The sequence below is a fragment of the Lissotriton helveticus genome, chromosome 5_1 (genome assembly GCF_964261635.1).
Source record: "Lissotriton helveticus chromosome 5_1, aLisHel1.1, whole genome shotgun sequence".
In the NCBI taxonomy this organism is placed as follows: Eukaryota; Metazoa; Chordata; class Amphibia; order Caudata; family Salamandridae; genus Lissotriton; species Lissotriton helveticus.
Genome location: NC_136065.1, coordinates 1,516,710,408 through 1,516,738,195, shown reverse-complemented (window position 1 = coordinate 1,516,738,195; position 27,788 = coordinate 1,516,710,408). Strand labels below are relative to the sequence as shown.

The following is a 27,788-nucleotide window of genomic DNA, read 5'->3' as shown; positions in this document are numbered from 1 at the left end:
GCCCGACCTCCTGAAGTACTCGGAAAAAGATGGCTCCGTCGAGGGAGTCCCCCTCTCCTCCGCCCTGACCCCCGAACAGTACCAGGACTGCCAAGAGCTGTTGGGGCAGTTTGCGGACCTGTTTTCGCTCACTCCCGGGGTCACGCAGTGGTGTGTCCACGATGTCGACACCGGGGACAGCCCGCCCGTGCCACACCGGGCCTACCGAGTTCCCGACCGAGTCCGGGCCTGCATCCAGTCCGAAGTTGCCAAGATGCTAGCCCTGGGAGTGGTCGAGCCCTCAGACAGTCCCTGGGCTAGTCCAGTTGTCCTGGTCCCTAAAGCCGCCACCCCCGGCGCCCCTCCAGAGCTCCGGTTTTGTGTGGACTACCGGGGACTGAATGCCGTTACCAGGACCGACGCCCATCCCATCCCCCGGGCGGATAAAACTGATCGGTCGCCTGGGGTCCGCCAGATACCTCAGCACCTTCGACCTCACGGCCGGATATTGGCAGATCGGACTCACCCCCGGGGCCCAAGAACGATCCGCCTTCTCGACCCCCGATGGCCACTTCCAATTCAAGGTGATGCCCTTCGGCATGAAAAACGCCCCCGCTACCTTCCAGAGACTAGTGAATAGAGTGCTGGCGGGGCTAGAAGAGTTCAGTGCCGCATACCTGGACGATATTGCGGTGTACAGCCTCCACTGGGACGAACACTTGAGACACCTCTGGGAGGTCCTGTCGGCCCTCCGGCGGGCCGGACTAACAGTGAATGCAAGCAAGTGCCAAATAGGCCAAGGGTCCGTGACCTATCTGGGGCACCAAGTGGGGAGCGGCCAGGTGGCTCCTCTCCAACCCAAGATTGACGCCATGGTGGCCTGGGAGCCCCCGGTCACCCAGACAGCAGTCCGAGCCTTCCTGGGGCTCACTGGATATTATCGGCGCTTCATAAAAGACTATGGGAGCATTGTGGGGCCCCTCACAGAACTGACCTCCAAAAGGCAACCACAGAAAGTACACTGGACCCCCGAGTGTCGAGACTCTAAAGGCCGCCATGTGCACCGCCCCTGTGCTCCAGGCCCCTGACTACAGCCGAGAGTTTGGGGTCCAAACCGACGCCTCGGAGCACGGCATTGGGGCGGTCCTGTCGCAAGTTAACCCCGAGGGGGCTGACCAACCGGTGGCCTTCATCAGCCGGCGGCTGCTGGCGCGAGAACAACGGTGGAGCACCATCGAAAGAGAAGCCTTCGCCGTTGTGTGGGCCCTAAAAAAACTCCGGCCCTACCTCTTCGGCACCCACTTCAGGGTACAGACCGACCACCGGCCCCTGCGGTGGCTGATGCAGATGCGTGGTGAGAACCCGAAGCTGCTGCGATGGTCCATCTCCCTGTAAGGGATGGACTTCAATGTGGAACATCGCCCTGGCAACGACCACGCCAACGCTGACGGCCTGTCCCGCTTCTTCCGCCTCGACGAGGAGAATCCCCAAGAAGATGGGTGACTCTCCCCGCCTTCAGCTGGAGGGGACGTGTGTTGGACCCGGCCTTGTGGCGTGGTCCTACCCCTCCCGCATGGCAGGCCCTGGACGACATCGGCCCTCCATTGACCCGCTGTCGCCCCCCGGACACCACCCTCAACGAACTCTCGACAAGAGCCGCCCCCTGGCAAACCCCGGCTCTCCCCCTCTGGAACCTGGCGAACCCGGCTTGCCCCAACTCTGCAGGTCCGGTCACCACCCCGGGCCACCCTTTCAGGCCCAACTCCATCTTGGGCCCATCGCGTCCCGAGCACGTGGCCGCGGCCCCAGCGAAGCCCCGACATCGTGGCACCAAGATCAACCCAGGTGGTAAAGTGGCCACTTGGCGGATCCCGGAGGAGAGGAGTTTCGATGGCCCTCCAGCCGTCCCCGGACGCCTGGTATCGATCGCCCTCCGGCCTCCCTGGGCGCTGGCTCCACCCCCCTGCTGGGTGTCTGGACACCTTCATCCCGGCCCCTCTGCCCCCAGGCGCGAGGGTCCGGACATCAAAGGACTCCAGTCCTATATCTGGGCCAGCCCTGGATCAGGAAGTCAGTTGTATCTGGGAGTCGAAGCCCTGCTGACCTCGTCGCGGCTGATCCTGATAAGAACTCTTGAACCTGGAACCTGGAACCTCTGTGCTCTGCTGACGCTGTCGCGGCTCCACTACGCTGAACCATCCTCCGAGCCCTGCTGACGCTGTCGCGGCTCTACCAAGCTGAAACCATCTTCCGAGCCCTGCTGACGCTGTCGCGGCTCTGCCAAGCTGAACCATCCGCCGAGCCCTGCTGACGCTGTCGCGGCTCCACCAAGCTGAACCATCCGCCGAGCCCTGCTGACGCTGTGGCGGCTCTACTAAGCTGAACCATCCTATGAGCCCTGCTGACGCTGTCGCGGCTTGACCTAGCTGAACCACCTTCGGAGCCCTGCTGACACTGTCGCGGCTCCCGGCACCCCGCAGCTCGAGGATTGAGAGCTGTGCGCAGGGTTTCCTAGTACCAGCTGGTACCAAGACTGTCCCGCTACCCCCTTCCCCGGACATTGAGACTTTGTTGGGATCCCACGATCCCCCTGTACATATTGTTGCAGAACCTTGCCTTTATTCCTTATATAAAGATTCTTAAATCTACTCTTGTGTGGTGTCTCTCTGTGGTGGTGTGATTGCTCGGCTGTTACGATAGTAGGAGAGGAGCCTCGCCAAGGAGGCCCCTTGACGGCGCTCGGCCAATTCCAGACGGAGAGGTGGGTTTCGGGGCAGCAGTCAGACATCTTCTGTCTCCTCTGGAATCGCCTTTCTAACACTTACCTCTACTGCTGGGAATGAAAGGTAATTACTGCAAGTTCTGGAATAACTGAGATTTTCAAACCATTTGCGCAGGTTTAGCGTCACAAAACTTGTTTTGCACTGGAAAGCACCCTCCAAGTGGCACAAAGCAGCATGAAGCACTGCTTTGTGTTACTTTGCGCTGAGGGGGGGGTTCCATCGGTGGTACATGGGCATTCCCATGCAACCACCCATGCCTTTTGATGCAAAACCATATTTACCAAGATTTGTAAACATGGTTTGTGCCAAAAGTTAACTCCCCTTCAAATGCTTTAATTTCATTGTGCTTTTATTTAATATTTATTTATTTAGGGAATTTATAGAGCGTGCAGCTACCCAAAATTGTCTACCGGTGCTAGAGCAGAACAGCTACAGGGTGCATAAGCCCAAAGCAAATTCATTAGCCCCTTAAGAGAAGTTGAGGAGTAAAGTCTTCAGATTCTTATGGAACAAGAGTAGAAAGTGGCAGTTCCTATGAGCCAAAGGAAGGGAGTTCTAGAGTTTTGGGCCCAAACATGCAAAGGAGCGACCCTTCATGCGGGCCAAGCAAAACCTGGGCATGGTGCATAGGGCAAGGTTAGCTGATCTCAGTGGCCGGGTGGGTACATAAGGTAACACCAGACCTCAGATGTATGTAGGGACGAGGCCATGCCTAGCTCGGGACATGTAACACAAGGCCTTAAATGTAATACTTTCATTGACCTTGAGCCAGTGACGTTTATGGACAAGGAAGAGACAGAAATATGTCTAAGCAGTCGAAAGAGACTGAGGGCAGCCACATTCTGGATGATCTGTAAGCGGGGGATCACTGATTTATCAGCGCCCAGGAATAGAACATTTCCATAGTTCAATCTGGACATTATCATGACCTGTAAAACCTTTCTTTCGGTATTCAAAGGAATCAGCCAGTGAATTTTCTTGAGTCATTTGAGAGTGAAAAAGCAAGAGGCTGTAAATTTTGAAACTTGCGGCTTAAGTGAACAGTTCTTATCGATAATAAAGCAAAGGTCCTTGACTTTATCAACTGGCGCAGTTAAGGGTCCCTGGGAGGTTGTCCAGTGATTAACTCCCCAGAGTTCGAGATTGTTGCACAGAATCATGACTTCAGTGTTGTCGCCATTAAGCTTTAAAACACACAAGATGATGGACGGAATGTTGCACAATGGCAAAACATTCACCCCCAGTCACAGATCTGGGTTTAATCCATCGTTATTTTGCTCACCAAGCAACCCCAGTTCAGACATGGCCATATGCAAATCAGTCCTGACCCTCTGCCTCATGGGAACAGTCCAGACCGAACTGCCAAGCCATGTCTTCCCTGGACCGGAATCAAGCATCCTAGGACTGATGAAGGCTATCAGCCTTCATCGCCCAGGGTAGCTTGATTCCAGTGGCTTAGTGAGTGGGTGAATGTTTTGCCATTGTGCAACATTCTGTCCATCATCTTGTGTGTTTTGCTGTTCACCCTATGTTGGAAAGGTATGCCCAGACGTGGGTCCCATGCTCACTAAGCCACATAGGGCCAGATGTAGGTAGCCAAATACCGGTCGGTAACGGCCGAATTCGGCCGTTACCCACCGGTATTTGGCTTTTGAGATGTAGGGGGCAGGAAACAGGCCATTTCGGTAATTTTACCGATTCGGTAAATATACCGGTCGGTAAATTTACCGACCGGTATTTTTACAGAATCGGTAAAATTGAGATGTAGGTGGGACTCTTCTGAGTCCCACAAGCCCTACAAATTCGGTATTTTACCATCAAATTCAATTTGATGGTAAAATACCGATTCAGGTGTGCATGCACATGTGTGCATGCACACCTGTGCCATATGACAGGCAGACCTGCCCTTAGGGCAGGTATGCCTGCCACATGGCCCCCAAACCTTTTTTGGGGGTGCTAGAGGGTGTCAAAGTGACACCCCCTGCACCCTTGTCAAAATCGGTATTTACCGATTCGGTAAATACCGACCGGTAATGCCCCATTCAGTCCTATGGGCTTCAAAGCCCATAGGAATGAATGGGGCATTACCGGTCGGTATTTACCGAATCGGTAAATACCGACTTTTAAAGATTCGGTAAATCCACATCTGGATTTACCTACATCTCGGTACTTCTATTTTACCGATTCATAAATACCGAATCGGTAAAATTCGGTATTTATGAGTCGGTAAAATAGAATTACCTACATCTGGCCCATAGTTCGTTATTTTGCTCACCAAGCCACCCCAGTTCAGACATGGCCATATGCAAATCAGTCTTGACCCTGTGCCTCATGGGAACGGTCCAGACGGAACTGCCAAGCCATGTCTTCCCTGGACCGGAATCAAGCATCCTAGGACCGGTTTCTGGCTATCAGCCTTCATCAGCCAGGGTAGCTTGATTCCAGTGGCTTATTGAGCACGGGACCCACGTCTGGGCATATCCTTCCCATATAGGGTGAACAGCAAAACACACAAGATGATGGAAGGAATGTTGAACAATGGCAAAACATTCACCCCCAGTCGCAGATCTGGGTTTAATCCATCGTTATTTTGCTCACCAAGCCACCACAGTTCAGACATGGCCATATGCAAATCAGTCTTGACCCTGTGCCTCATGGGAACAGTCCAGACCGAACTGACAAGCCATGTCTTCCCTGGACCGGAATCAAGCATCCTAGGACCGGTTTCTGACTATCAGCATTCATCAGCCAGGGTAGCTTGACTCCAGTGGCTTAGTGAGCATGGGACCCACGTCTGGGCATACCCTTCCAACATAGGGTGAACAGCAAAACACACAAGATGATGGACAGAATGTTGCACAATGGCAAAACATTCACCCCAGTCACAGATCTGGGTTTAATCCATCGTTATTTTGCTCACCACGCCACCCCAGTTAAGACATGGCCATATGCAAATCAGTCTTGACCCTCTGCCTCATGGGAACAGTCCAGACCGAACTGCCAAGCCATGTCTTCCCTGGACCGGAATCAAGCATCCTAGGACCGGTTTCTGGCTATCAGCCTTCATCAGCCAGGGTAGCTTGATTCCAGTGGCTTAATGAGCACGGGACCCACGTCTGGGCATATCCTTCCCACATAGGGTGAACAGCAAAACACACAAGATGATAGACAGAATGTTGCACAATGGCACAACATTCACCCCCATTCACAGATCTGGGTTTAATCCTTCGTTATTTTGCTCACCAAGCCACCCCAGTTCAGACATGGCCATATGCAAATCAGTCTTGACCCTCTGCCTCATGGGAACAGTCCAGACGGAACTGCCAAGCCATGTCTTCCCTCGACCGGAATCAAGCATTTTCCTTATGGGGAATCCCATTTATCCTGAAAACAGACCACAAGCCTCTACTCCCCTTATTCTCCACCAAGTGCTCAGAAAACGCTACACCACACATTTCAAAATGGATTCTAGGTCTACAAGGCTTCAACTACTCCATAATATACTATACGTACCAATCACTAATGAGAACCCACAAGTGACTCTCCCTGATGAAACTATTCTTTCAATTGACATTCCTGCCATCAACAAGGAAGAATGGGAGAAAAGTGTGAAAGAAGACTCAGTTCTTTCCAAATTGAAGAACACCATTTGCAAAGGTTGGCCGAACAATCTTCAAGAATTACCAGAAACCCTGAAATCTTTCTGGGTAGTGAAGAATGAGCTATCTATCATAAATGACCATGTCTATCAAGGTAGTAGAATCATACCTCCAAGAGATATGTATGAGCTCGTCATTCAAATTGCACATGAAGGGCATCCAGGCAGAAATATGACAAAGAGCAAAATCAGACAAAGCTATTGGTTTCCAAAAATTGATTCAATGGTGGAGGAAAGAGTTAAAGATTGCCTTGAATGTGGAACCAGCGACAAAACCAAAGTTATCCGAAAATCTCCACTAGTGCCCGTATCCATTCCCACCAAACCTTGGGGCTAGTTAGGCCTGGAAATCATTGGCCAATGAATTTGCTCAACTACTCGCAAAGGTACATGTTTGTACTTATTGATTATCATTCCCATTGGATAGCCACAAAAATAGGCACTAACATCACCACATCTTCATTGATTGAATTCCTCAGAGACACCTTCTCCAAAGAAGGCATTCCAAGTACACTAATAACAGACAATTGGGTTCAATTCACTTCCGATGAAATTAGGCAGTTTATGTCTACCTTATCCATGACCTATCTAAAATCTCCGCTCTACTGACCAAAAGCTAGCGGATTGATAGAAAGAGCAAACAGGATGATAAAGGACACCATACAATTGGCTTTAACATCCCGTGAATCAGTGGAAGATGCTATAAGAAAGATGTTGTGGTCATGTCATATCATACCTCACCAAACACGGTTCCTGGGATTACTCCTTTTGTCTCCCTTAAAGGGCTTAACCCAGGTTCCAAATTTACACCCAACTGGCTCAATGGAGGGTCTCCGGTCTGGGTAGACAGGAAATCTGTACTAAGAAAAGTGGAGAATCATCAACTAGAATATAAATCTAGATATGATCGGAAATGGGGTACATTCAACAAGAGCTGGCAAGAAGGTCAATGGGTAGCCATAAAGAAACCTAACATATCTCGAACTAGAATTTCCTAATTTTCCAAACCGATGAGAATAAAACGAGTCAACAAAAACTCTGTTGAGCTGGAAGACGGAAGCAACTGGAGCATGGACAATGTAGCAAACTGCCCTGTGGTACAATCTTCAGGGTCTTCCAGTGAAGTACACCATGGGGGATCAACGTCCAATGTACATGGTTCCATTAAATCCAGATCTCGTCAGCTGCCATCCTGGCAAGCAGATTATAAATTATATATATAGCATGGACATTCACTGTATCATAAGTTACCTGTCTGTTCCATCTTGTTTTGCTGTATATTCCCTTATTCAAAGGGAGATGTGTTGTAACTTAAAGTATTCCTCTACACATCCCTCCTCCCCACCCCTTTCCCTTACCCCTTTGGTACATTCCACCTTTAGAATGTTGGGTGAGAGCTCACCTTAGAATGTTCATTGAGAGAATTGGAGCTGGTGCGGAAGGATCGTTCTGATTAAACGCCTTCTCTTTCTTCACACATTGTAGGTCGGTAGGAGACGGTGGCAGCGTCCCTGATCCCCTTGCTGGCACTGGTACAACGCTATCAAAGATTTATGTGGTAAAAGCTGTTGGATAATTTTAAACCTCACTTCACCTTGTGCTTGAACACTTTTAAACGGGCTAAAATCTGTGTGTGTGTTGCCTACTAACGCGCACTTTTAAATTGTATATTTCAACGTGTTGACTACTAATGCGCTCGAAATTATCGCGCTGATTTTCCCTCACCTGATATACTAGTAGGGAAGCAGCCGTTAGCCAGGTTCATGCTCCGAGACAGCGAGTAGTGGTGGCTCAATTCTCCTTCCTGTCCGCCTCGTTCCGACAGGGTAACTATTACCGTTGTGCGGAGGGCGGACAGGTGAGAGCCAAGCACTTCCGGCACTTCCGGTATTCGCTGGAGCGGGTAGCGCTCTAGTGGCTATTCTCAGGGGCTATTTAGGCTGAGCACCAGACACAGCGCGAATGCGATAGGAGACAGTGGCAGCGTCCCTGATCCGCTTGCTGGCACTGGCACAGCGCTATCAACGATTTATGAGGTAAAAGCTGTTGGATAATTTTAAACCTCACTTCACCTTGTGCTTGAACACTTTTAAACGGGCTAAAATCTGTGTGTGTGTTGCCTACTAACGCGCACTTTTAAATTGTATATTTCAACGTGTTGACTACTAATGCCCTAGAAATTATCGCGCTGATTTTCCCTCACCTGATATACTAGTAGGGAAGCAGCCGTTAGCCAGGTTCATGCTCAGAGACAGCGAGTAGTGGTGGCTCAATTCTCCTTCCTGTCCGCCTCGTTCCGACAGGGTAACTATTACCGTTGTGCGGAGGGCGGACAGGTGAGAGCCAAGCACTTCCGGTACTTCCGGTATTCACTGGAGCGGGTAGCGCTCTAGTGGCTATTCTCAGGGGCTATTTAGTCTGAGCACCAGACACAGCGCGAATGCGGTAGGAGACGGTGGCAGCGTCCCTGATCCCCTTGCTGGCACTGGTACAGCGCTATCAACGATTTATGTGGTAAAAGCTGTTGGATAATTTTAAACCTCACTTCACCTTGTGCTTGAACACTTTTAAACGGGCTAAAATCTGTGTGTGTGTTGCCTACTAACGCGCACTTTTAAATTGTGTATTTCAACGTGTTGACTACTAATGCGCTAGAAATTATCGCGCTGATTTTCCCTCACCTGATATACTAGTAGGGAAGCAGCCGTTAGCCAGGTTCATGCTCAGAGACAGCGAGTAGTGGTGGCTCAATTCTCCTTCCTGTCCGCCTCGTTCCGACAGGGTAACTATTACCGTTGTGCGGAGGGCGGACAGGTGAGAGCCAAGCACTTCCGGCACTTCCGGTATTCACTGGAGCGGGTAGCGCTCTAGTGGCTACTCTCAGGGGCTATTTAGCCCTCGCCCCCTCCCGAGCGCGCAGCGATCGCGCGCAGCCGAATACACGCCGAAGACCAGCCAAAGAGCTGCCCGTCTGCGCCCGTCCGCGACAGGACGGGGCCAGGGGCCATGGACCCTATAAGACCCTCACAAGGCACTCTCAGGTATTCTGCACAGGAACTGCTGAAATTAAGACCACCCCCATTGTTAGGTTGCACTAGTGAGAACTGGCCATGCTTAGAGGGCGCCTTCTCCTGTTCCAAATGTCGCTTTCAAGCAACCTACCTAACCACTCCCAGCGTACTGGACACAGATACAGATAGGCCAAAAGACGGATTAAAATGTATATTATTGAATGTTCGTTCCATGCCCAAACATCAACTCCAAATATGGGATCTACTTCAGACATCGCTACCTGATCTATGTTTCTTCACAGAAACATGGCTTAAACCTCACACTACCCCCGCCATTACACTAGGGATACCTGTAGGCTACATGTTCCTAAACATGGATCGCCCAAACAAAACAGGTGGCGGTCTGGCCATCGCATATAAAGAACACTTGAAGGTCACCATACTAGAGCAAAAATGTTGTCCACTATTAGAAATTGTAATTTTTAGAATTAATCTTTCTACCAAAGTGTCCAAGAAAGGAGCGCTGATCTATCGTCCACCAGGACCTTGCTCAGATTTTACTATCTCCCTTCTGGAACTGCTAGCTCCCTATTTTAGAGCCAAAGAAGATTTCTTTCTTCTGGGTGATTTTAACATTCATGCAGATATTCCAGAACTTCCGGAAACTAAAACTCTGCTTGCTGATTTATCCACCCTGGGCTTGGAATTACAGAATAATGGACCCACCTCATGAAGGGGGACACTCCATTGATCTGCTTTTCACCAATAGCGCCAAAATTCATTGTGAAACTGCCATCCAGCTAGACTGGACTGACCATTTCCTGGTGGAATTTTGCTTACCTATCATCAATATACGCCCTCACAAAAATACCCTCCCGCCAACATGGCGGCGTCAGTGGCACAAGCTAACTGTGGAAGAGCTGCAAAGGGTCTGGGAAAAGCCCAACCTTATGGAAACAGATAAAATGGAGGACACATTAGCCAAATTTAACAAATCCTTAACTGAGGCAATGGACAAACTTGCCCCCATGAAGTTACACAAACAATTTCCTATAAATAAACAGGAGAAGTGGTATACTGAGGCACTGAGAGCTGAGAAACAGAGATGTAGGAGGATAGAGAAAAAATGGAGAAAGACACGTACAGAAGAGAACAGGAAGGCACACTATGAAGCACAGACAAACTATTATAAAAACATAAAAAAGGCCCGAAAGAACAGTCTTGCCCAGCAACTTGCAGACGCAGGTAATTCCTCGAAAGAACTATATAAAATACTGGAAGCATTTGCCAAACCTACAGTCTGTGCTAGCCTAGACAATTTTTCTCTATCCTTATGCAATGAAATATCACTGTTCTTCGAAAATAAAATAAATTCAATTTACGAAAGATTTCTGAAATCCTCAAATTCAAATTGTAACACCACTGCCTCCCCCACACTTATCCAAAGGAAAACCTCCCTGTTGTCCTTTCCACCAGTAACCGTTGCAGATCTTCCCCTCCTCACCAGCCATATAAAATCAGGCTCCCCCAATGATTTAGTACCTGCAAAAATGATGGCCCCCTTGAATACCCTACTAGGACCTCAAATCCAAACAGTCATTAATCACTCCCTCAGAGAAGGGCATGTGCCAGTGGAATGGAAAAAAGCAGTGGTCAACCCCATCCGAAAGAATGCCGCACTCCCATGGACAGACCTTTCCAACCTTCGACCCATCTCCCCTTTGCCATATCTCAGTAAATTGACCGAGAAACATATGAATACACACCTGTCAAATTACATCGAGGCGGCGGAGGGCCTGGACCATTCTCAATCTGGGTTCAGGCCCAATCACAGCACCGAATCAGCCCTCCTCTCAGTGACTGATAACATCAGGATGTCACTTGATGAGGGAGACTCAATGATTTTGGTGCTGCTAGATCTATCCGCTGCCTTCGACACGGTGTCACATGAACTCCTTCTCGGCCGATTGAGAGATGTGGGCATAGGAGGTGTGGCTATGTCATGGTTGGAAAGCTTTCTTTCGGGTCGATCACAAGGGGTCAAGCTAGGCTCCCACTCTTCCACCTTCAGGGAGCTTACCAAGGGAGTGCCACAGGGCTCATGCCTAAGCCCCACGCTTTTTAACGTGTATGTGGCCCCCTTGGCAAACATTATAAGATCATATGGATTCACCCCGGTGTCATACGCTGATGACACCCAGCTTTTATTTCCTTTCCACACTCTCACACCCGCAATCCAAAAATCATTTGCGGACGGTATGAGAGCAGTGGCACATTGGATGGCACAGAACTACCTTCAATGCAACGTGACCAAAACTGAGGTCATGTTGTTTGGAGGGGCAACTCTAATGTGGTCCCCCGATTGGTGGCCCTTGGAGCTGGGACCTGTCCCAACCCCGAAACAAACAGTTAAAAATCTTGGTATTCGCCTGGATCAGGCTCTCCTACTTAAGGAACATACCACCCAATCACAGGTGCATGTTTTCGTGTAGTTGGGCTGCTTCGACGTGTTTTTCCATTTCTGCCAGACAACCACAGAAAAACGCTTGTTCAGACCCTAATAATAAGTAGGATGGATTATTGTAATGGCCTCTATATATCAGCCAATGAGGAACAATTGAAGAAATTGCAAATAGTGCAAAACACTGCAGCAAGGCTAGTTCTCAATGCCCCTCCCAGAACTCCCTCTCGTCCCCTTCTTCACCAACTCCACTGGCTACCAGTAAAGCAACGTGTTAAGTTCAAGATATGCTGCACTATACATAAATGCCTGTTTGGCACTGGTCCCAGATATTTAAAGGAAAAATTTGTTCCATACACTCCTGGACGCACTCTATGGTCCAGTAGCAACCACCTGCTTCAGGTTCCAAAGTTTAGAAGAGCCAGACAGGGAGGACGGGCCCTCTCCTACAAAGGACCTGTCCTCTGGAACTCCCTACCACCAGTGTTGAAACAAATTACAAGCCTTGAATCCTTCAGAAAAAATCTAAAAACTTACCTTTACACCATGCCTTAGTTAACATCTCCCTATATTACAGCTATAACTAACTAACTATAAAACCTTGTTAGAGACTACCAGTGGAAGCACAAGCGCAGAGATATCCCTTCGGGAATTGAATCAGGCGCTATACAAGGCTATAAATAAATAAATAAATAAATTGTGGTTTACTTCTTAACAATTTGGTTAACTCATTTCAGTTTTTCTGGTGAACTAATTTTGAAGTCCAAGCTGCTCAGATGCCTAAAACGGGCATACATTATTTCAGGTTCTCTGAACTTGGTCTCAGTTAAGGTTTTGTCATCTTCAGGCCAATATGTGTGTCAGTAATCCGCTGTATACCCTATCCTTATTTGATATACAACTTACTATACATCACCAGGTATTGCATAGCACAAACCTTCCCCTTGCCAGCTTCCATATCTTCCCTCATTTTAATCCATCGGCAGCCAATAATGGGTGGTTAGAAGCACTTTGCAATCTACTACATAAAATAAATAAATTAAACTGTCCTGAGATCCCACTCACATCTCTCTTGAGATGGCGCCATAAAACTCTCTGCTCCCCTGCTTGGTTGCCCAATGGAAGAATAACAGAATGAAGAAGAGTTTGAAGTACAGAAGCTTGTATGTATGTTGGAGAAGGAGGAGAGGAAGGGCTTTTGTTAGTCATTAGTTTTAAGATGAGGGAAAGAGCTCAGAGCACTATCTGGGTACCATTAACATGTAATGGGGCTATACGCTAAAATGGATGGTTATACACAAAAAAGGAAATTAAATCGTGGCTAATTGTTCCCAAAAGTGAGATTTCCTCAAGAGCAGAGAGTATCAGTATGCTATGCAAGGGATATTATGAAAACACACTTCTATTGTGACACAGCTGTATCTTTTGTTATTTGCAGATATGTTATCAACGTTCTGAGCTATGCATAAAACATTGGGTGTTCAAGAAGTTCACCTTACAAATGTTTGATGATTTAAAGCACCAGCACATTGTGGGAAAGAGAAAACTTGGGAATGGTGCAGGTTATGAATCTAGGCCAGCACTGGCAGGAGGAAATAGCATTTAATTTGGGGGAAAGAAATTGGACGCAATTATGAGGTTGATGGACAGAATGGGAATGGAAGAGAATAAACTAGAAATTGTTGAGGTAGTGGAAAATAACACGTTAGTGAAATGAAGAATGGAAATGTAGCAATTGGTAGAAATTCTGCAGGACCAGACATGAAAGGTTCTCATAGCTGGCATGAAACCATTGCTATATAGTGCACAACTTTTTATACTGAAAATACATTATCTCCTATTTGTAGATGCCCAAGCTGCTGCAGCAGCACCAACAGCAGCAACAAAGCCCAAAAGCAACAGTGTTCATTGAATTTACCACTCACCCTTTATTACAACTGAACCTCACTTCTGAACCAAATTTGGTATCCGGATCACCCCGCTCTCCAACAGGTACATTAACTACCCCATTTTCTGGTTCCCCTGGATTTCCACAATCTTTCCCTGGAAGTAAACATAAAGAGTTAGGTGAGAAGAAAACTGTTGCATTGCGGTATGTAACCTACAGCACCAGAATCGCTTACAGAAGTATAGAGCAGAATCACAATGTGATGTGTGTTATTTGTCTGGTTGTCTTGCGTATCCTGCATATGATGTTATAGGAGAAAGAGAGAGCGGGGGTATGTGCATGTGGCTGTGGGACAAGCCAGTACAACAGCTAGCATTTTGAACAAGTTAGAGCAAAACGTGAGTTTCAACAGTACCTATATTTGGCTAACATGCACATTTTCCCCTGATACGGTTGGGACTGTTTAAGAACTTTTATCCCACGTATTGATGGTCTCTGGTTGCATCTTTTGATAGCTAGAGTTTGATCAGGACAGTCAAAGCTTGCTTACGTAGATCTGGCTGTTCATAGAGTGAATATAGTAAAGGTATAGAAGCTGACATGTGTTCAGAGGTACCTCAAAGTGTCCTGGCACACCTGGGATCAAAGAAGGTCACCCGAGCAGTGACAGCTTGAGGTATAGGTCAGGAAACCTTAATAATGGTCTGTCTTTCCCACAGCCTTATCAGTCTCTCAGAAATAACTGAAAGTCTGAGGTATCGTTCTAGGCCAGGCTGCAACTGACCAAGCCTAGTCTACGCCTATGAGAAGCTAAAATATTAAGGAGAATTGAAGATTACCCCACAGGAAGGCTATGCCTCCATCACAGATACCCCTCTTTCATGACATGAAAGTATGAAAGTAAGTATGGTTGTGTATGGACATAACATGCTCTCTATTAGTATCAGATACTTAATCAATGAGTTAATCAAAAATGAGATCCTGACGAACAAAAGACATAACTGAAGCAAAAAAATACTTACGATTACAAAATTCGGGTCTTTTAGACCACTGTAAGGATCGAAGGCATTGTAAGGTGGGTTTAATGTTCCTATATTTCAGCACATAACCAGGGCGACATTTGTACATCACGATGCTGTTAACTGGAAAGATTTCTGCGGTGAGATATTGCTCCAATAGTTCACCATACTCAAATCTGGTTGGTGTCCCACAGCCTTGTACTACAAAAGGAAACAAAATATTTTAGACAGACACATCAACTACAGCACAGCTCCTTAATTACTATTCATTTCTTCCACTATACTATATCTCTTCCATACACCACACCTTTTCTTGGAATTAACCTACTTCACTAGAAAATGCTTGATTGTTTATTGATTTAAGGGTTTTCTAGAGCACTACAAACAGCTTTGCAATGTATGTTAGGATTTACAGCGGTATTAAGCTGTCATACCAGTTAAGCTGCAGGCAATATTTAGAAGTGATTTAGCCCTGGCGTGACTCGATGGGGAGGTGGGGGGGGGGTTCATCTCATTTTGGATAGTCACCAGGCCGAGGACCAGAGTGTAGTGTCTCTTCCTCTGTCTTACCTGAGTTGACCTTCATACGGCTAGATTTCATCCATAGGGCAGCTACTGACATGCAGTCAATAAACTTCACTTGGGTGCATCGCATCAGGTGTCCTTGGAGAGAGAGAAGATGAGCTGTGGATCGTCAGCGTATGAGATAATGTTGAGACCATGGGTTCAGACTATGCCATATAGACAACAAAAGCGTGGGGCTGAGAGATGATCCTTGGAGGATACTGCAGATCAAATTTGAAGGTTCAGACGTGTGGGGGACTAGGCTGACCTTCTGAGTTCAGCCTGTGTGGAAGAAACTGATCCACTGAATAGCTGTTCCATATATTCCTGTATCGCTGAGTTACTGGGTGGGAGACTGTGTCGAAAGCTTCAGGCAAGTTGAGGAGGATGAGGGCTTTGGTGTCTCCTTGATGCATGATGAGAAGGATGTCATCTGTGGCGGCGATGAGGGTATCCTCAGTGCTGGGATTGGGTCTGAATACTGATTGGGATGGGTTCAGGAGGTGGTTGTTGTTGAGTGGGTCTGTTGGTCTCTTATCGATGAGTTTCTCCAGGACGTTCACTTTGTAAGGTAGCAGGGAGATGGATCTGGCGTTTGCTGGTGTGGTTGGATCTTCAATAGGTTTTGTCAGTAGTGGCAACATTGTGTCATGTTTCCAGGCTTCTGAGAATGTAGCTGTGATCAGAAAGTTGTTGGCAATCTGAGTGAGGGTGATGAAAATGGGCTTAAGTTCTTTGGAGAAGGAAAAGTGCGGGCAAGGGTCCGAGGAAGCTCCCATGTAGATGAAGCACAAGGTGGTTGTGGTTTCCATGGGGCTGATGATGTGCCAACAAGTCAGGGTGGTTTCTGCTGTGTTCACATCATTGTGATGGAGGTCTGTCATGGTGGAGGGGTCTGGTTGCAGTGCAAAGTTGTAAGAGATCTTGTTGTGGAAGTAAAGAGTGAGGTAGGAGCAGTGCCTTCTCAATGGGTAGTCAGCACTGTTCTCATTTCAGTGATGTGAAGTCCAAAAACTGAGACATGGCTGGAGCCATAAAACACCACCTAGTGGTAATGGGGAGCCATTAATGGAAAAAAAGTGTTCCCAATCAGTCAAATGCCTGGAAGGAGTTTCTGAAGGTGAGGATTGTTCTGGAAGAGGCACCCAATAAAAAGCAATGGTTCTGCAAGAACATAACAGTTTCTACACAAACGTTCTCCCTAGGAGCAGACTGTAGCAAAATACAAAAGTAATTTGGTAAACAGGAGGCAGTGTCTGTGCTACCCCATTCAACATGATGAATTTGACATACCCCTAGTTGCCATTTTTTCTATCTATAAGACCCTGGTATATGGTACAAACGTGTACCCAGGGATTGCAAATTAAATGTCACAAAAGGACGTCAGCACCCATTGTGCTGCTCATCATGGTTACAGTGTAAACATGACTGCAGGCCTACCCTCTGAGTATTCAGTTATTCAGTTTTAAACTGCAAATGTGACCTGTCAAAATAACCCCTTTGATAGGCCTAAACCTTCCTTTTAAATATTGGCATGGCACCCTTAAGTAGGCCTTACTGCCCATAAGGCATGGTATTCAAAGGTAGGCCATGCTTTGATGTTAAGTATGTCCCTACAGTGAAAAGGCCCCAAAAGCTGTTACAACTGTAGCAAGTTTGGCTGTTCCCTAGGAAAGCATTAGGATACAATGTTAAATTTGATTGTGTTATCTCAAGTCAAGTCAGTCAGGAGAATAACTTTATTTGGTCATAGAAATATGGACTAGACTATATAAGTAAAATACAAACAAATACTATAAAACACAAGTTACAAAAAACATGATAAAACAACTTGATTTCATATTGAGAACCTTAAAAAAATATGAAGTATTATCCCCCTTCAATACATTTAAAAGTTCTTCAGAACAGAGATCTCAAAATGCACAGACTACAATAACGTTTACTTGGGAGCCTACCTAGACAATTTTCCAGCATTTGGATCAAGCCTTGAAATAATATATATATATAGACAGCACAGTTTCTAGGGACAAAAGATTACAAAAGCTGCAGTGCTTCAATGAAGGTATACAAAAAACAATCTTAAGAGCCTACTCAAACAATTTCCTTGCATTAATCACCAACCTCAAAAAGTATACACAGTCAACACAATTTCCTCTGAGGCCAGGGTTTGCAGAAATGCTTCTTGAAATGATGAAGGGAATTTTTAATCTATGAGGGGTTTATAGTACAGGATCTGCAGTTGGAATAAATAAGTGCAAAAAAAAACATTATACGTAAAGTGCTCTGCGCTGACTTCTGGTCACACAAACAGGGTAAACGATCATGTGTCCAGTCATTACTTCGAGAAAAAGTGGCTAGCCTAGTATATGGGCTAAGATGAAACCTGAGTAGGATAAAGTGCTGATAGTGCTGTGCATCATGTAACAAAAATGGTTGAATGCCCCTATGTGGATTAAGCTGCATATATGAATAAACAGAAGGGGACTCAGTTCCATTTACCCACTTTATGTCTTCCAAGTAGGCTTAGCACATAGTCCTAAGCATCTTTTTACTCACCGAGATTAAGGCTGTAGATGGATCTTCAAACAAATCCCAACTGCCCAAGGCCACGGCCATATGCCTATTTCCCCTCAACCAGGGAATGTCTAATCCTCGGGTCAGAGACAAACAATCCTTGATTATCATTCTGTCCAGTGATAGAGTCTCATTGGTCCAAACCCTGCTCCACAACAATATTGGGTGTGTCCTCAGAATGTCCTCAAGGTACAGTATCCCTAACTCCCTATGACAAATAAATGTAGAGGTTCACGGGCCAATCGGTGGTGGATACATTCATTTTCCAATACCTGTAGGGACGGGCCACTTATATACCCCTTACCACTGCCCAATGGATACCATGTTGGTACATTTTGCCCGATAGATGGTCAACATGTGTGTAATGGTCTTTTACCCAATTTGGCTGCAAAGGAGAAAAGACCATTAATACTCCTTGCTAGTTGATTGTTTCTAACTTCCACACGAGGAAGACAACCCTCTACAATTAAAGGTTACAGCAAGATAACTGAAATTGCCCATGTGTTTTAATAGCTTGTCGCTTGAAGAATGATTTCAGTTTACCTTTATATCCACAGGACATTACAAAGGACTTTGATGTATTAATCCTCAGGTCCCGCCCTCCATTAAGGAGCAATAGGCATCCAGTAGCTGCAGCAGGGCAACAGGAGTGCAGCCCTTGAGGGTGGCGTTGTCTGCATATATAATAATGCTGGTGTGGGACAGCATCCATTCTGGGGCATATCCCTACACCCGTAACACTAATTGTCTTATCTCAGATTAGGAAGTAGCTTTAAAATTAATTCTTGGACTTCTTGAAAAATGTTTTACAAGCCCAATTCACAGGTGAAGTTGGAATTGTAATACATGTTTTAGAAGAACTATTTTAGAAAGTCACCCTTTGCCTGTCTAAAGCCTCTAAATGCCCATTTGTATGAGCTCCTACTTTCACATGGCAGCTGAATAGCCCCCCTAATAAGGTGTGAACTTGCTCCCAGAGCAGGGACAAAAGGCCTTGTGTGTGGGTAGGTGTTGCTATGTACTTGACAGGATGGTATGTGGGCTGTGACCAGGAAATTGATTAAGTTCAAAGATGCCTACCCTGTCACAGGTAGATATAGCCAACTCCTGGACCTAACCTTTTCCTTTGCACACCCTCCCTCCACCCCCAGCCAGGCAGGCACCAATCTCAGAGGGAGAGGAGCTGCCCACATTTATAATTTGGAATACCCATAGAAGAGAAGCTGCTCATTTCCATGGCCACACCTCTAAGGTGGGCACAGGAACTCTTCACAGGGTAAGAAAAGTTATGCCACTTGGTTTTGATGAGAGGGACACTAAATGATTGTAGTAGGACATACAAAAAAATGCTGCTAAAGGGGGTAAGGTTAGCTCGTGTGGGCTTTATTCCTCTTCTTATGTTTGTCCCTCTACTGGGAGATTGACACATTGCTTGAATCCTTCCACTGCTTGCTTTTCAAAAACAGCTTTTTTTCTATTTTGTTAAGCACTCCATGGGCCATATTACGGTAAATATGCATTTTATTGTGAACCTGTGCTGCCCTATGGGCAGCGCATTCTTGTGAAAAACACCGACGCTCTGTGTTTTAACAGTGCAGGCAGCAACCCACCTGCACTTTTGAAGGGGGATTGCAGGCGGGTGCAGTCAGTGACTGTCCCTGCCTACAAAGGGATGTCTGGGTGGTCCAGGGGACCCCCTTCCAACCTCCAGAAGGCTGCCATCAGGGGGCGCACTGAGGGCTTCTTTGCCTCTGCACCCGCGTCTGTTATAGGTATCACAGGCGCCAAAGCAAAGGGATTTCCTTATATGCATGTGGCACGCCCCCATGCAAATGATTGAACACCCCCTGCAGATTGCGCTGGCACTTTATGTGCACCATCGCTATCGGTATTACAGAAGGGGCAACACAAGCGTCTGTGGCCCCTTCTAAAATACCAAAGTGCCCTGGGCGCGTGTGAAGCTGGCACAAACATCTATTGCACCCTCAGGGCACTTTATCTAATACGGCCTCATATGCATGCATGTGTTTTCCAGTCCTCTCTCCCCCAGCCACACTCAGGGCCTGACTGGGAATCAAAACCGGCCCTGGCAAAGTGCCCGGCCGGCCCCCCTCCCTCCTACGGGGGGTTGGGGATGCCGCCGAGCTGTTTGTCAGGGCCGGTTATCGGACGATTTTGTTACAGGGCCGATTTTGCAGCTAAACGGCCCTGTAACAAAACCGGCCCCCAGGGACCCAAAACCGGCACCCACCCTTGCGGCGCACCAGGGGATTGCCCGGCGCCCGCATCAGCCATTGCGGGCCTGTCCACACTTGGTGTTGCTAACTGTTGCCCATACCCGTCTTCGTTGTCTCCTCTATATTGTGCTTATCCTCGTGAACTTCTACCACACATCCCATTCTCACCTGTGTGCTTCTCCCTGCGCCCTCTATGTTGCTCTCGCTCCATGTTTTTCTATCCCCACCCCTACCCTGTGGTGCGTCTGTCCCCTGCCCGCCATGTTGCTTCCCACACCCATGGCCTCTGTGTTGATTCCGGTCACCTACTCCCACCATGTTCTTTTACTCACCATTGCCCTCTCTTATCCCCCCATTCGAGTGGAGGTCGCCGCTTTTCAATAAACGCGGGTCAGCTATGGAACTCCCTCCCAACATCAATGAGGAAAGAACCTAGCTTGACCAGATTCCGAAAATCCCTGAAAACGTTCCTTTTCCCCCAGAATGACTAACATCTCTGGATGCGGTTCAGAGGAGATCTGTCTGTGTGTACACGTAGCGCTGGGACGCTCAAGGGCAGCCATGCACTTTAGAAATTCTTTTTCATTTCATTTCATATTCCCCTCACCTGTGCCCTCAGTGTTGTTTCCCTGACCCTAACCTGTCTCGTTTGTCTTGCTTCCTCCACAGGCATCCTTTCTGATGCTTCCTTCCACCGCGCCTCCTGGGTTGCTCCCCAAAACACATTTGTACTTTTTTTTTACCAAGCACAGTGGATGCTGGACAGCAAGGCCTAAAACCATTGGCAATACTTCTAGGATGGACTCATCGTCTTATCTGTAGTCTCCGTGGTAGGTGGAATGTCCTTTTTGGTTGCCTTTTATTTCCAGTTCCTCTGACCGATTATGCAGGCTACTCTTTAAGCAGTCCTTATTTCCCAGTAGAGGCACTTAGGATGTTTTCAGGTCCCTGGACAGATTGTGTTGCTTTGGGACTTATTCGGTGGAGCTCAGGCACTGGGAATAGCTAGTAAAATATACGCCCACTGGGTAGTACAACGTCAGAAATATGAAGTGTATATTGGTTTGCTTGACCAGATCTTTCATACCTCTGGGTGTTTAGTGTTCATGTCTCCTATTTCTGAACCAACATTGCTGATTCTGTCTGTGTAAATCCAACAATGAGGCAGTTAGTTTTTTGAAGTTATAATTTCGACAAATCGTTTGCTTCTTAGCAATTCATTGTATTATGTTTGTAAATAGTGTCTTGTTTGTAGTGCTGCACTAGTGATAGGGTAGAGAGGTCAGGGTGAAGTGATCATTAAGTCTCTCTGGCATCTCTTACTTTTGGGTGAATTTCTGCCACTCTCTTCTCTTGTCTCTCCTATGCGCACTCATCAATTGTTGTAACTAAACTCTTCAAGAGGAATACACCTTCTACAGTGGTACGTTTAATCATGGGATATTATAAATTTGGATTACCACACTTTGTTACTCAGTTGTAGCACAGCTATTTCCCTCCTTTGATCATGTGAACAGTTTATGACAAGCCCCTGGTGCTTAATTAGATGTTTTAAAAGAGCATAATATGAGTGCTGTTATTGCCATGGAGCTGGCATAAGTAAAGTTGATGTTGTTGAAAACACAAAACTAAATGTTATTCCTCTGCTTTCAGTCAAGGATCCTCTGTAATAGCAGAGGAGCATTGCCCCAGTGCCAGCACATTATAAATAAAATGATAATAAAATGGTGTTATGGGGTCATTTATCACTGGCTGAGCTGCAATGGAGTCCAAGCAATGTGTTTAGGGCGGGCCGGGCCTGGCATGGCAGTGAGAAGAAGTAGTGTGCACTTATAAGTACATATGCCAGTTTGGCCGGCCGTCTTAGGACTGCCAAACAGACATACGTACTTATGTTTCTCCGACCCAACTGTGTTGTACGGGTTGGAGAAAAGCCGCAGGCTCCCAGGCACTGAATGAGCTGCAAACAAGGCCGCTTGGACCAATCCCAGGTGCTGCTCTCATGCTAGGTATAGCATAAGAGAAGCGTCTGAATTTGGTGAGGAGCCTGTGCTTTGAGGCCCATCCACTTCCGTGTCGGACGAGAGGAGCAATGAGGTGGCTGTCAGTGGGAGTGGAGTGGCAGGTAAGTCTTTTCATTTTATTGTATTCCCTTAACCCCCACCAGCCACTCTCCCACTTAAGATAGGCAGCAGCCACCACTGTCTGCTTTGCTTAAGGGATTAAGCCCGCCCTCTCATTTGGATTGTTTATCTGACATAAGTGGAAGTTTCTACTTTTTCTACCCTCGCCTGAAAAGTGGGGGGTAACTTTTGTTCTTCTCCTTTAGATTATCAGTCCATTTCCAGTTCTGATTGATGTTTTAATAGGATGTCTCATCGTTAATACTTTCTCTCAAAGATCCAGGGAGGCATAGAATTTGCTTCTGTTTAACAAAAAAAGACAATCAACAAAGTAGCTGTAGCCTCCGTATATTTCCTTCAGATACATTAGAGAGAGGGAGAAGTGTGGCTCAATGGTTAGCGCGGCAGACCCTGATGCAGAGGTCTAGCCCGGGACCAGGGTTCCATTCCCGCCGCGGCGGCTCTTGGGCTCAAAATTCCACAGACCTGATCATTCTCGCCTCGGTGCCTATTCCAATCATGAAGTCCCACTCTGCAACTCTGGGCAATAGCTTGCTTAATCTCCACAACGGCCCCCACAACACTAAGGATGCCTGGCCTCCACCTTGGGGGTGCCCAGGAGTGGACACCTCACAGGGAAAGCCAGGATGGGTTCCACAGCGGTGTTCGTACAAGCACCTTAAGACCCTTGCGGGTGAGTAGTGCGCTATATAAGTATCAATTTACATTACATTTACATTAAAAGCATTTCAGTACAGTATTATTGGGTTTTGTGAGGCCTTCCGGCATTGGATACCATGCCACGCAATTGAAATCGCTTCCGAAACTTCTGTCATGGAATCTTCCATTTCATATTTTATTTTAGCAATGAGACAGTTCTTTATATAGAAAAGAGACATTCTTTAATATCGTCCTACTCCCTGATTTCATATTCTGGTAACATTTTCCTAATCCTTGTTGACATCATTAACCATTGCAAGTGCCCTCAAGCCTCTCTTTATCCTACCCCTTTAAAACTTGGTGTCTTCCTCTCTATGAAGCAACACTTTCAATTGCGTCATGGCGCCTTCTAATTTCAAGATACAGCATTTTTCTCTATGCATTTGCGTGTTAGGTTTCTTGTTTAATCAATTGCAAATGCCATGTTCTTTCTCCATTTCTTCTTTCTTTCAACTTTGTTAATCTAGTTATTCTGTCTCTCTCGCTCTGTCACCGCTCTTTTCTGTCCCTTAGTTTACTACTCAATCTGTCACACCTCTCTCTATTTTTGCTCTTCTCTTTTCTCTCCATCTAGATGTTGCCATGGTTTGAGATCTGTCCGGACAGTTTCATACCTGTGCTCCTTATCTTCAGCATGGCCACTTGACATACTAAAGTAGCCTGCGATCAATGTGATTCCAAAAAACAAGTAATGGATCACTGTGTGAATGCAAGCATCCTATTAGGCCGCCAAAGAATGCTAACCATTACGCAATCAAACCATTTGACTTCGTTCAGTGACAGCACACTTTAGAGTGCATTTTATTACATTTTTGTGGTGTGTACATTGAAAAGGAATGCTAAATGTGTGCTCAGTCAGTTTTCTGTTAGTTGGAGATCCAGGTGGAGTGTGACTGCAAGCCTCAGGGTTCAAACACTGATAATAAATCCTATTGTCACCTATGTTTGAAAAAGAACAAAAGATGGGTAGAGCATACTTAAACCTTAAACACCAAACTTACTTTTGCAAAATTGTTCAATTGGTGACCATGAAGAATCTTCAAGACAAGAAACGGTGTCCGATTTATCATCTATCTTCATATAATGTCTGTCAGCATCACATGTATATCTCACTGTGGTGCCAACAGGAAAGGAATCACTATCCGCACCCTTTTCAGGGATGGCATAATCCACAGATGGCGGAGGACCGCAATCACCTGTTGAAGAGACAGAGACAAATGGAAAGTTCTCGATTGGTAACATCCTTATCTTTACACACTAATCTCCCTCAATCAGTTGTACGCACATTTAAACATTCCAGCAGAACTGTTTGGTGCCACAAAAGAGGTCTAACAACTTAAAGCAAAACCTTAAGTCCCATTGTATTATAAATTGCTATCACCACATTTCAAGTACAGGAATTATAAATCTTAACACATCTAAGAATACTGATTAGGCCGGAAAATATTCTGATGTGTGGATATACTAATGTAGGATCCGCTAGCTGAACATGCTCACTTTATCAATATTTTGACAGTGACACCTCAAACCTTAGATTGCTTCTATTTTACATTCTCTTGGTTGGATCCTTCCAAAGATCTTGCTATTAAATTGACTATCTTTACAACTGACAGAGATGAGGGAAAAGGCAAGGTTATTGTCATATTTAAAGCCATCTCAGAAAAATAACAGGCAAATCCACAGTAAAAATAAAAACAAATAGTCTGGAATACTAAGTCTAGTCATCTCCTGTAGCACTAAACAATGTAAATTGGTTATGCTGACTTCCAGACCTCCCAGCTATGATAGGGGTTTTGCCCAGGGTCTACTGGAATTTCAGAGTAAGTACATCATAAATAATTACACGCTTCTTCCGCTCAGGGACTTTAACATCCAGATAGAAGATCATAATTCCAAAATGACTACTGCTCTTTTAGGCTCAAGGAATATTTAGGCCCTGTTTGGATTGTCCAGTGTATGATCTTGAGCCTACAACACTTTACCTGCACTGATCATTTTTACTTTACAATTAAAAATGTTGCCTCAGATTTATCTTCCTATTGAAAACTCAAATGACACATATCTCTTAAGAAAATAGGAAAGGGGTGACCTAGAAGGTGTTGCATAATGCTTGGAGGACTGTGTGGGCAAATCACAGTTATGGATGGTAGACTAGCAGGTGACTATTCTAGTTCAGTGGTGTTATGATACATTGGTGGCCCTCCAAACTTAGGAACTTCAAAATTTCAAGAAAAAACTAAATAGCTTGAGGCAGCATGGTTGAAAGATATGAGCAAAGGTACAAAGGTGTGTACATATGAAGAACATCTGAAATGATATCATAACACTATTAGCAAATAAACAATGGCTGTTCTGATTTAGGGACAGCATTAAAACACTGAAGCTTGGTGTGTATGGAGAATTAATCTATTTCCAGTATGTGAATTTACACTGAAAACATCAATTGTATCTACAGACAATGTAATTATTCTTAAAACAATAGAACCATTGCACCCCAAAAGGGTGCAATGGTATTGGTGCGGTGACTGTCCAGTAGTTATGTAGTTCTCACTGTTAAAATGACGGGATGTACAGTAATGTGACATGCAAAAACAAGATAAATGTTTGTCTGGGTTTCGTTCGATTGGTATTGGTAGGAACCACAAATTCATCCTACTCCTGTGTTCAAGAACAAGCAACGTCTCTCTCAAAAATCCCAAAGTTGAGTTTAAAAATGTTCAGCTCCTTATCTTGTTACTTAATGGTATCTTCGTCAGGTCGAAAGAAAAATAGCAGTCATGGTAGCAACATAAAAACACATTGAGGGCGGTAACTGTTAGTCATAAATGGCAAGTCGTTAGTGGGAGTTATCCATGGCATGGCCTCATGCATAAGTTCATTTTTATTCCAGTGTGGTGGAGGAAGAAGTTTTGACATTGTCAGATAAGCTCAGGCAGGCTTTGATATTTATGCTTCACCTATCCCGCTGTAGGCTTGACCACAATCTAAGTCAATGGCCACTACGAGGCAGGGGGACAGGTAGGGGTCTTATCCCTCCTTTTCCCACCATGGACCCCTGTCCTTAGCTGTGGGAGGCCAGGGGGATGTTGGCCTAGAAAAGGTCTTAGTGGTGAAGACAGAAGAGGTCAGGCAAATCTTCACTAACCAGTTGGAGTCATCTGAAAAGAGTGAGTCTGCGGGGACTGTTAACTCAAAATGGGAGTTCTCTAAAACCTTTTTCCAGGTATCCTTTGCCATAGTGGTAAATCTTCTGTCCTGAAACATAGCCAGCGTGAAAAGGAACTTGGAGTCACTCATTCAAGTTATCAAGATCAACAAAGTGGTAATTGCAGCCATTCAAGAAACCAGGGAAATGGAAGACTGGGGGTTGTTTTTAGTTTAAAAGCAGTTAAGGGGCATTTTGGGAGACCTGCTGGGTGCCTAGCCTTTTTTGGTATATGCTACGCATGTTGTTATGGTGTCCGTCCTACCCAGTGATTCTCCACATTTTTAGTTGTATCCATATCTGTGCTCCCCACTATTTTAACTTGTAGGGGGATAAAAAGGGATACCCTGATCAGTTTAGAAAGGACCATTTGGAATTCCCTAACCTGATTCTTAGTAGCTCATTTTCACCGGCATTTGGTAAAAAAATTCTATTCTGGGAATTGGCACTTTTGCTGAGCCAGACTCAAGCACTTTTTCCTTGTGTGCCTTTTCTTTTGAAGGGTGATTTAAATGAAAAATCCCCCCCCCCTCAACACAAGGGACTCTATCCAAAGGGACAAAGATATGGCACAGAATACTCCTCGGTTCACAAGAAAGGGATGGGGGGGGGTCAGAGGAGGATTTTAAAGTCCTGCAAGGGTTGACTCCCCAATTTAACACTTATCACAGAAAAAGAACCCTTGAGTCTAAAAAGTTCAATGAGAGCGGGAGAGGTTATCCGAGAAGGTATCTCACCAACCCCTGGGATATTTCTTTTATAGGATGAAATCCTTCACCCACCAAAGGCGGTATGCTTCATCACTGGGTTTCACCTCATACTGGGATGCCTAGTCCCGGCACAGGATACAACACCCTCACTAAGAAGGAGGAGCTCAGGGATGTTTTGTTTCTAATCAGAGGTATGCTAAATACCACAATGATGAGTGACAAATCGAATCAGGTGAGAGATGCAGCGCAAGAAAAAAGAGATTGTGAAAGAGTAAAACTAGCTACCATGTACGTAATGTACTTTTGACACATCCTGGGGCTAGGATTAAAAACAGAGCACTGGCAGGGATAGCATATACCTGCAGTTAGTGACGATAGTGATCTACATTTTTCAGCCTATTGACCCTAAACATCAGATGTCTTGGCTTTCGACAGGACCAACTTGTGCTGCTGTGAAGTGAATTAAATGTCAAAGTTCCAGTGTAGTACTGAATGACAGAAGTAATAGCGATATTTAAAAAAAGGTGGTAAAATATAATAGGAAAAGAAAAAGATACAAAACCAGTGATCCTTATTCCATCTGTGGTATATTTTTTTTCAGAGGATTCACTGGTAACACACGTTCATTGCAGGAGAACAGACCTCACCTTAACCTGGCATGCAGCTCAGGAAGGACACCGCTGTCTCAGTCTGTACCCTAAGTGCTTTAATCTGCTGCCAGATCGTGAAGGCCTTCTTGCCTTACGCAATTTGTCACTCATCATTGTGGTATTTAGAATACCTCTGATTAGATACAAAACATCCCTGAGTGAGGGGGTTGTAGCCCGTGCCGGGACTAGGCAACCCAGTACGAGGA

The 27,788-nt window shown here is 46.0% G+C and overlaps 1 protein-coding gene across 1 annotated transcript in view; it reads right to left on the bottom strand.

Annotated features, from left to right (window-relative positions):
• Window positions 1–27,788, bottom strand: part of LOC144755524 (C4b-binding protein alpha chain-like) — a 553,044-nt gene that overhangs the window by 383,156 nt on the left and 142,100 nt on the right. The window contains exons 2-4 of the mRNA XM_078644533.1: window positions 24,019–24,213; window positions 14,803–15,000; window positions 13,818–13,935 (exon numbers count right to left, since the gene is read on the bottom strand). Of these exons, the coding sequence (XP_078500659.1) occupies window positions 13,818–13,935; window positions 14,803–15,000; window positions 24,019–24,213 (511 nt within the window). The remainder of the gene's footprint in view (window positions 1–13,817; window positions 13,936–14,802; window positions 15,001–24,018; window positions 24,214–27,788) is intronic.